This window comes from Tursiops truncatus, chromosome 21, assembly GCF_011762595.2.
Source record: "Tursiops truncatus isolate mTurTru1 chromosome 21, mTurTru1.mat.Y, whole genome shotgun sequence".
Classification (NCBI taxonomy): domain Eukaryota; kingdom Metazoa; phylum Chordata; class Mammalia; order Artiodactyla; family Delphinidae; genus Tursiops; species Tursiops truncatus.
This window is the reverse complement of record NC_047054.1, coordinates 32562466-32572745: the sequence shown is the minus strand read 5'-3', so window position 1 is coordinate 32572745 and position 10280 is coordinate 32562466. Positions and strand designations below refer to the sequence as shown.

General features: G+C 43.9%; 1 protein-coding gene across 1 annotated transcript in view; it reads right to left on the bottom strand.

Moving 5' to 3' along the window:
• Positions 1–1170: 1170 nt before the first annotated feature.
• LOC141277531 (uncharacterized) overlaps positions 1171–10280 on the bottom strand; it is a 28294-nt gene continuing 19184 nt past the window's right edge. Inside the window, exon 3 of the mRNA XM_073798747.1 lies at positions 1171–4882. Coding sequence (XP_073654848.1) covers positions 4571–4882 — 312 coding nt within the window. The 3' untranslated portion in view covers positions 1171–4570. The remainder of the gene's footprint in view (positions 4883–10280) is intronic.

Genomic DNA, 10280 nt, shown 5'->3' with positions numbered 1-10280 from the left:
TGATATTGGGGTGAGGCTGCTCCCAGATCCTCTCAGTGGACATACATAGACATGTGTATGTGCATACATATATGCATACATACATATATATATACATATATTCCCTATGTCTATTCCCGTATATATGTATACACACACACACATATATATCTATATCTAAATTCATTTTATTATCCAGCTCTTTATACTGAGCCTGAATTCTCACCAATACCTCTAGTTCATCCAATTTTCTTCCTTCCCATCTTCCTTCCTTCCCATAATTCCTTTCTTCCTTCCTTCCTCCCTCCTTTCTTTTTCTTTCCCCTTCCTTCTTTCCTTCTTTCTTTCTTTCTCCCTCTCTTTCTCCCTCTCTTTCTTTCTTTCTTTCTTTCTTTCTTTCTTTCTTTCTCTTTCTTTCTCCCTTCCTATTTCATAATGCCAGAATTTATCTTCCTGATAACGGACACAACTAGAAAACACTTCACTCCAACAGACTAACATTCTCATCTCACCTGGCTCATCTGGCAAGAACAAAAATGTCTGCATGCTGTGGCGGAGACGGTGGACAGAGTTTCTCCATCCTTGTTTCAGCCTCCTTCTAGGGTGTTTCTTGTTCCTTGTACCTCAAAAACAGCAGGGCTGAGCACGGCCTTCCCCACGCTCCCTTGCAGCTTAGGGGCTGGTATGATTTGGGTTCCACCGATCAGATGCCTTCGTGCAAGAAATGAATGTGAAACTGAATAAGTGGGAAGAGGAGCCCAGGCTTTGACTGCGCTGGATCTCAGTGGGGGGCCTGACTGGTCCAGTGGTGCTGTGGACCCACAGATCACGGCCCACGCAGCTTGTACCTGGAAATAACAATGTGGCAGCAGCTTCCCGAGCCCCTGACTGAGGTTAGACTGCCGTATGCTAGAGCCATGGTTGTCGACCAGGGACCACTCTGCACCCAGGGCATTTAGCAGTCCGGAGACCTTTTTGATTGTCACGACTGAGGACGTGCTATCAGCATCCAGCAGGCAGAAGCCGGGGATGCTGTGAGACCTTGCTCAAGGCACAGGACAGCCTTGCAAGAAAGAATCGTCTTGTTCCAAATGCCAGCAGGGCCTGTCCCGAGCCTGGATTTCAGATGGTGGCATCCTGATTCCTGAAGTTGTCCATCAAGACAAAAGAGTCACTCCCTCATAGGGTCACTTTTTTTTTTTTTTTTTTTTTGCTTGTACTTTAATTTTGTTCTGGATTTATTCCTGAGTCGTTAAGTGTTCGTTTCTTCAGTTTCTCCTGGGATATCTTTTTTTTTTTTTTCTTTTTTTTGGCGATACGCCGGGCTCTCACTGTTGTGGCCTCTCCCGTCACGGAGCACAGGCTCCGGACCCGCAGGCTCAGCGGCCAGGGCTCACGGGCCCAGCCGCTCCGCGGCATGTGGGATCTTCCCAGACCGGGGCACGAACCCGTGTCCCCTGCATCGGCAGGCGGACTCTCAACCACTGTGCCACCAGGGAAGCCCTGGGATATCTTTTCTTCGGTGCAACAACCGCTTCGGGTTCAGGAACAATTTGTTCTTTCTCAGTAAGGACCACGGCAATGCGGCAGGAGGAGTTGGTGCAGGGGCTGATCCCACCCTGAGCTCTGTAAATCCAGGGGCCTCTTCAGGACTCCTTCACCGGGATGAGCTCAGTGCTCAGAGAATTGACGTCTAAATCCTCAAGCATTACTGTCTGCATTTTTAAGTACGTACAACAAAATTTCAGTGCTCTTTTTGGGCCACCAATGTTGGATCCAGGGCCAGGCACCTGCCAGCTCCACCATCATAACCGTGAATGCCGAGCGGCTCTTCAGTAAAGGGACATCTTTCTGAGATGCGGGGGCCTTTCGGATATGCACACCTTTGAAGGCCCGTGCAAGTTCACAGGTGTCCTTGAAGTGAACATGAAGATTTGAACCTCTTGAACTGCATGGTTTTGTGGGTGTTTCTGGGTTAAGTGAGCAGCAAACCACTTTCAGAGATCACCCCGGACCGCTTTGGGAAGAAGACAGGGTCACTTCTGTAGAATCATTCTGAGAATCATTCCTCAAGTTTCAACCTAAAGCCTGCTTTTCTAACCCCTCACACAATTTCGTAAGCACCTAATTCCTTGGATTAAATTCCTTTTCTGTGTAAGGTACCCACAGCAGTTTGTAATCTGCCACTGAACCCTGACACACATGGCATTGCCAGAACTGATTCCCAGATGATCCCTCCACTGAAAACCCGCATCAAAGGTAATTGTGTGCTAATAAACCATGAGGAATATTAAGCTCTTGCCTATTTGTTTGTCTCTCTCCTTTTCTTTTACCCACAGAGACGTCTGTTGATCTATGTGCAAAATCACATGTCGCATGCTTGCTCCAAGGATTTTTAAGATACAACAAAGTGAAGATGTGTAGAAGAAGAGGATGGAATGGGCCTTTCCTGATTTATCAGGATATAAAACCAGCAAGACATTTAAAAATATAACCGCCCCCCCCCCCCCGAAAAAAACAGGAATTCACTATGGGCTGGAGTGGGCATAAAAGGCTTTAATGGAGGCAGCATGGCATGGGGTTGAGAGCATGAACACTGGTCCAGAGCAGGTGTTTGGGCTCAAATCCTGATACACACTACTATATATAAAAGAGATAATCAACAAGGACCTACTGTATAGCACAGGGAACTCTACTTAATATCCTGCAATAACCCAAGTGGGAAAAGAATCTGAAAAAGAATGTATATATGTATATGTATAACTGAATCACTTAGCTGTACATCTGAAACTAACACAACATTGTAAATCAACTAGACTCCGATATAAGATAAAAATTAAATTTAAAAAAATCCTGGCCACGCACCCTCAGGAAAGTTGGTGAACTTCATCTGTAATTTGGCGATGGATAATAGCCCCTATGTCACGGGGATGCTGTGCAGACTGAGGTAATTAATATGAGGAAAGCAGTTAACAGTCCTTATGCATAATGATGCTATTAAAGTGTCTGTTAAATAAAATTTAAATGGAGGTAGAATTTCACTTGGATGGGGTGAGTATTGTTAAGGGAGTGAAGAGCTTTCTGCAGTGGGCACCAGAATAGCCATGCTAGGGAACAGGAAGGAAGTGGTGTGTCTGCTGTACGCGCTGGGCGTCGAGCAGCGGTGACAGAAAATGTTGGCCCCGTAGGGTGAGGCCATGAGTGCAGAGTCTTGATCATCTTCCTAAATCGCCTGGGCTTTCACCTGTCAAACACTAGGAAGCTCCGGAAGGGTGGTCAGCCGGCAGGTGACGTGGAGAAAAGTGACATTTTAGGAAGAGCGCTCTGAGGGTATCCTACATCTTTACACCCACCTGACACACCCAGGAGCTACTTGTCAACTGGCCCATCAAAGGACACTTTCCACACCTACAAGTATTCATGGCAACCAGCTGGCCCTTCTCAACTCTGAAATTTTTCTTGCCCTAGACAGCTTCTCTAGCCTCTGCAGTTGGGGGAGGGAAGCTTGGAAAGTCATTTACTTGAATAAACTTTAATTTTTTGGTCTTAAAAAGTAGCATAGTTATATGAAATTCTATTTCAGTTAAAAATTATTGGTGTCTCTTGGCTGATTGATTTCTTTTTCTTCCTTCCTTCCTTCCTCCCTTTCTTTTCTTTCTTTCTTTTCTTTCTTTCTTTCTTTCTTTCCTTCCTTCCTTTCTTCCTTTCTCTTTTTTTCTCTCTTTCTTTCTCTCTTTTTCTTTCTTTCTTTCTTTTTTTTCTTCCTTTCTTTCCTTCCTTCCTTCTTTCTTTTTTCTGTCTCAGCTAAATTCTTATAGGTCCTGAGTGCCCCTGGTCACTGTTGGTCTTTTAGACGTTCATAAGTGTTCTTAGACCATACCTCCAATTGTCAACCAGCTGATGTCATTCCCACAAACACAGACACTACAAAGGATGAACTAAGCATAGCTGTTGTTTTTTTCTTTCTCCGCTATCCGATGGGGGAAAAGCGTCATAGGTAGCTTAATCAAAACCAGCATCATTCCAAATTTCTTTTACTTATCTGCACTAAGTCAGTGGCATTTGGAAATGAGATGCTAGAAATATCGAGAAAATAAACTATAGAGTTATTTGTGGGGGCATAGGAGACAGGGATAATTCCCAGATTTCTGGCTTGGGAGATTGGAGTGGTTAGCATCATTGATTGACATAAGGAAAGAGGAGGTGCAGGCAGGCATGCTACATAATTTACAGCATTTACTGCGAAATGAAAATACAGGTCCCTAGTTCAAAATGCAGGGAGAACTCTTTCCTTTCTTCCATGGTGTCTCTCTCAACTTGTCACGGTGGTCTTTATTTCCTACTTAATGTCACACTCTCTTGGGTACAGGGACACATGCAGAGTGAGCGCAGACCCTATAGATGAGGAGGCACAGGGCAGCCAGGTTATGCCTCCTGCCAATCAGGGACCAGCACCCGTGGAACTCAAGCCAGGCATCTCCCCTTCCCTGACGCCGCAGTCCCAACCCAACTGTAGGCGGGTGACCCCCAAGAATATCGTTACCTCTGTGCCAGGATGCACTAGGTACCTGGATAGGGGTGGGCAAGAGGCTTACACGACTGCCAAGTTGCCCGCTGAATGGGACCGTGTGCTGCCAGCCTGACACTGGGACGGCCACTGCTTTGCCCTGTCCCGAGATACACACACTGAGCATGTCCATCCCCCACCCTCCCTGCACCCGTGCCCAGGATCCCACCACTGGGGACAGAGGTGCAGAAGCACGGGAGATGGGGAGGTGAGGCCCTCAGTGCAAGAGGCCAGGAGCAGCAGGCTGAGAACCTCTCCCAGGGGTGCAGGGTGGCTGAGGGAGGGAGGATGGCGTGTGAGCCGACACACGTGTTCCATTGTCTCGTAGGACTTCACCTACAAAACATAAATTCAAAGATAAAGTTATTAAGAATTTCAAAACAGCTAATGCAGAGCACTAAACGCCAAGTATGAGACCCTTCTGAGCTTGGGTCCCTGAGTGACTGCCTGGTTGCGGACCTGTTGTTATGAACTGAATGTCTGTGTCCCCCCAGAACTCATAGATTGAAGCGTTCTATCCTCCAATGAGGCTCTATTTGGAGACAAGGCCTTTAGGGGGTGGTTAAGGTTAAATGAGGTCCTAAGGGTGGGGTCCTATCTAAGAGGATTGGTGGCCTTATAAGAAGACGGACACTGCACACACCGAGAAAAAGCCAACCGGCAGCCAGCCAAGGAGAGGGCTCATACCAGAGCCCAACCAGGCCAGTACCCTGATCTCAGACTTCCAGCCTCCAGAACTGCAAGAAAACAAACTCCTGTTGTCTGAGCCACCCAGTCTGAGGTACTTTGTTAGGGCAGCCTGAGCTGACTAAGACATCCATGAAGCCAGACCTGGGAGCAGGTTTTTTGAGAAAGATCATGAATTCTGTTATGGATCTGTTGAGTTTTGGTTTTTTAAAAATAAATCTATTTATTTGATTTTATTTATTTTTGGCTGCGTTGGGTCTTCGTTGCTGCGTGCGGGTTTTTCTCTAGTTGCGGAGAGCAGGGGCTACTCTTCGTTGCGGTGTGTGTGGGCTTCTCATTGCGGTGGCTTCTCCTGTTGCAGAGCATGGGCTCCAGGTATGTGGGCTTCAGTAGTTGTGGCACGTGGGCTTCAGTAGTTGCAGCTCGTGGGCTCTAGAGCGCAGGCTCAGTAGTTGTGGCGCATGGGCTTAGCTGCCCCACGGCACGTGGGATCTTCTCGGTCCAGGGGTTGAACCCGTGTCCCCTGCATTGGCAGGCGGATTCTTAGCCACTGCGCCACCAGGGAAGCCCGGATCTGTTGAGTTTTAAGGTACTAAGTTATAGTCAACTGGCAATTTCTCACATACAGACTTACAGATCCATCCGCCGAGAGTGAGGCTGAGTGAGGCTGGAAATACCAGTTTGGGAGGAATTAATACATAAACAGCAATTAGATCCAGGGAAGGTGATGAGATCACTCAAGCACAATGTTTGGAGTGAGAAGAGCGTGAGGATAGAAAACAAGGTGAGGGTTGCCAGCATTTAGGATGTGTCCAGATCACAGGGAAGACAGTGACAAGGAAGGAGAGGTCAGAAAGGAAGGGAGGAAATCCAAGAGCAGAGTGGTGTTCCAGGAGCTAAAGAAAGAAGTTGGACTCCGGGGCTGTTCATCAGGAGATTGTGGCTTGGCAGATCCGGGGTGGGACCCAAGAACCTGTGTTTTTGAAAGGTCTCGGCATGATGCTGTTGCCCTGCCAAGTTTGGGAACCACTGATAGAAAGCAAATAACACGACTTGTATTCAAATTGACCTGGGCTCTAATCCTGACGCTGTCACAGTTAAGTGGTTTGAGCTGAAACAGGATACTTAAATCTTTTTGAGCCTCGGGCACCTCATACATTACAAAATGGGAGTGATGGCCCTACTTAGTGGTATTGATTTAAAGACTGGAGATAATGTATGTAAATCGTCCAGCTCACAGTAAATGTTCAGCAACTAGCAGGCAATGCAATGAATGTCATGAACGTAGACCACTCCCTTAATAAATAGCTTGACCTGGAGGGGCAGGAGAAAAGGGTCAACAGCTGCAGGTGTACAAGAGTCAAAGAGGGACAGCGTTTTGTTTTGTCTTAATTTTGTAAGATGGCTGAAATTTGCACATGTCTGTAAGCTGAGAAGCAAGAGTAGGAGATGCGGTGTGATGAGCTCAGATCCCTGAGTTGATGAGAGGAATTGTCTCCAATTGATGAGAGGAATTGTCTCCACAGGTGTAATGATTAGCTTCAAAAGGGAGGAGAAACCCCCTGGAAAGAAGTTAGTTGGTACAGGAGCAGGACATCTGGAGGTTTCACTCTGAGTAATTCCAATTTTCTCCATGAAGCAGGAGGCAATATCGTCTGCCAACAGGGGTAGGGTTCTTGAAAAGAGGCAAATTTTGGAAAGAATATGAAAGAAGTTTGAGGAATAGCAGAGCCAGATGACAAAAGATACAAAGAAGGATTAAGAGGAAGTGCCAACGTCTTAGCTTGCTTTCATGTCTCGGCTATTGTGAATAGAGCTGCTATGAACATTGGGGTGCATGTATCTTTCTGAATTAGAGTTTTCTCCAGATATATGCCCAGGAGTGGAATTGCTGGATCATATGGTAACTCTATTTTTAGTTTTTTAAGGAACCTCCATACTGTTCTCCATAGTGGCTGCACCAATTTACATTCGACCAACAGTGTAGGAGGGTTCCCTTTTCTCACACCTTCTCCAGCATTTATTATTTGTAGACTTTTTGATGATGGCCATTCTGACTGGAGTGAGGTGATACCTCTTTGTAGTCTTGATTTGCATTTCTCTAATAATTAGTGATGTTGAGCATCTTTTCATGTGCCTGTTTGCCACCTGTATGTCTTCGTCTGCCCATTTTTTGATTGGGTTGTTTGTTTTCTTGTTATTGAGTTGTATGTGCTATCTGTATATTTTGGAAATTAAGCCCTTGTCAGTCGCATCATTTGCAAATATTTTTTCCCAGTCCATAGGTTGTCTTTTCGTTTTGTTTAGGGTTTAAGATGCCCCTTCTTGAACAGAACATGGAACAGGGCGAGAACACCTTAACACTTATTGGACCACGCCCCTCTTAAGCTGAGCTCAGTTCCCCCAGCCACACTGCTGCTGGGGGGGAGGGGGGGAGTGGATATTAGAGCATCAACCATAATGCTGTCTGTACTTTTGGTTTTTTCCAGAACATATAAATCAGAAGACATTTTTGTATTCAAGTTTTTTTTTTTTAATAAATTTATTTATTTTATTTTTGGCTGCGTTTGGTCTTCGCTGCTGTGCTCAGGCTTTCTCCAGTTGCGGTGAGCAGCGGCTACGCTTCATTGCGGTGCGCGGGCTTCTCATTGCGGTGGCTTCTACTCGTTGTGGAACACGGGCTCTAGGCATGCAGGCTTCAGTAGTTGCAGCACGTGGGTTCAGTAGTTGTGGCTCGCGGGCTCTAGGCACATGGGCTTCAGTAGTTGTGGCGCACAGGCTTGGTTGCTCTGCGGCACATGGGATCTTCCCGGACCAGAGCTTGAATCCGTGTCCCCTGCATTGGCAGGCAGATTCCCAACCACTGCGCCACCAGGGAAGCCCTATATTCGTCTTATTATCACAAAATACAATGTATTACAATGCTTTTGACTAATGGTTGAAAATATTGTTGATTGCTTATGAATGGAATTATCTTGGAAATTGTAAAAATTAAGTTTGTTAAATAAGAATAAGAAAATTGAAAGAAATGGAGGGACTGGAGCTACATAAATTCATAATTGTACCGCTATTTTGGGTAAGAGTTCCATTTTTTCCTGTATAGAAATATTGATATTTTCTAAGAAAATTTTATGTGTAGTTAGCGCTTACCCTTTATAGATTTTTGAATATTTTTGAATTCACATCTTACTAAATATATATATATATATATATCATCAAAGGTGCAAGCAGTGAAAGAAAAAAATTGATAATTTGGACTACATGAGAATTATAAACCTTTGTTCTGCAAATGATACCATAAAGAAAGTGAAGACTATTTGGAAGTTGCTAAATGAGAATCTCTTAAATATTCTCAGCGTGTACACACGCACACATACACGAAAGATAACTATGTGCAGTGACGGATGTGTTGACTAACCTTATTGTGATGATCATTTCACAGTATGTACATATACCAAATCATCATGTTGTACACCTTAAAGTTAAACATTGTTATATTTCACATATCTCAATAAAGCTGGGGGCAAAATGATGGTGAGAAGACAACCCAAAAAATGAGAGAAAATATTTGCAAATCTTATGTCTGATAATGGGCTGTATCCAGAATACATAAAAATGCTTATAACTTAGTAATAACCCAAATTTTAAATGGGTAAGAGATTTGAATATACATTTCTCTCAAGAAGATATACAAGTGGCCCTTAAGCACACGAAAAGATGCTCAGCATCATTACTCATTAGGGAAACCAAAACTTACTTTAGCAGTAAGATTCTGCTAAAGCACCCAACCTATAGGGTGGCTATAATAAAAAATGTGGACAATAACAAGTTTTGGTGAGGATGTGGAGAATTGTAAGCCTCATAGGTTGCTGGTGGGAATGTAAAATGGTATAGCCACTTGCAAAAACAGTTTGGCACTTCCTCAAAAATGTAAACATAGAGTTACCATATGACTCAGTAATTTCACTCTTAGGTATACACCCAGAAGAAACGAAAGCATATGTCCACATAAAAACTTGTACACAAACAAATACTTCTAGAAGAATTATTCATAATAGCCAGAAAGTAGAAGCAATCCAAATGTCCATCAACTCATGAATGGATAAATAAAATGTGACATATTCATACAATGGCGTACTACTCAGTCATAAAAAGAAACAAAGTACTGACACATGTTATAGCACAAACCAACCTTGAAAACATTATACTGTGTGAAAGAAGCCAGTCACAAAAGACCACATAGTGTATGCTTCCATTTATATGAAATGTCAAGAACAGGCAAATCTACAAAGTCGATTAGTAGTTATTAGGGCTTTTGGTGAAGTGGATGTGGGGTGGGGGGTGGGAAGGAGATGAGAGGTCACAGCTAGTGGGTATGTTATTTTTAAGGGGGATGAAAATGTTCTAAAATTAGACTGCGGTGGAAATCACACAACCCTGTGGACATAGTAAAAGCCATTGAATTATACACTTTTTAAATTGTGATTTCTGTGGTTGTTGAATTGTATACTTTAAATGGGTGAATTTTATGGTATGTGAATTATATCTCAACAAAGTTGTTTTAAAAAATGAACTTCATCAATGAGGGGTAAGTGGAATTCACATACCTCCAGAGATGTTACCCTGAGAAGGACGCATCACTTTTGGAGTATTCTGGCTGGGGATGAGTAATTGGAATTTAATCCTGAGCAAAAGAGGCAAGATACAAAATCAAACAGAAAAAAAAAAAAAAAGCCCAAGTTAGAGAATCAGAGAGCACACAAGGAGAAAAAACGTGGGCAGGGGCTGGGGGGACTATTATTCACGTCCTCAGAGAGATAAGACAGTGTCACATTCATGACATAAGAAGAGGATCCTGTGACAAGGAACACTAGGAGAAGAAAAACACAGCCCTTAGAAATTAAATACATGTTAGCAGAAATGAGGAGCTCCTTGGAAAAACAGTTTTGGAAATTTCCACAAAAGTGGAGAAAAAAGACAAAGAGATAGAAGATTAGAGAGAATAGGTGAGAAGGTAAGAGGATCTGTCCAGTGAGTACGAAACCTA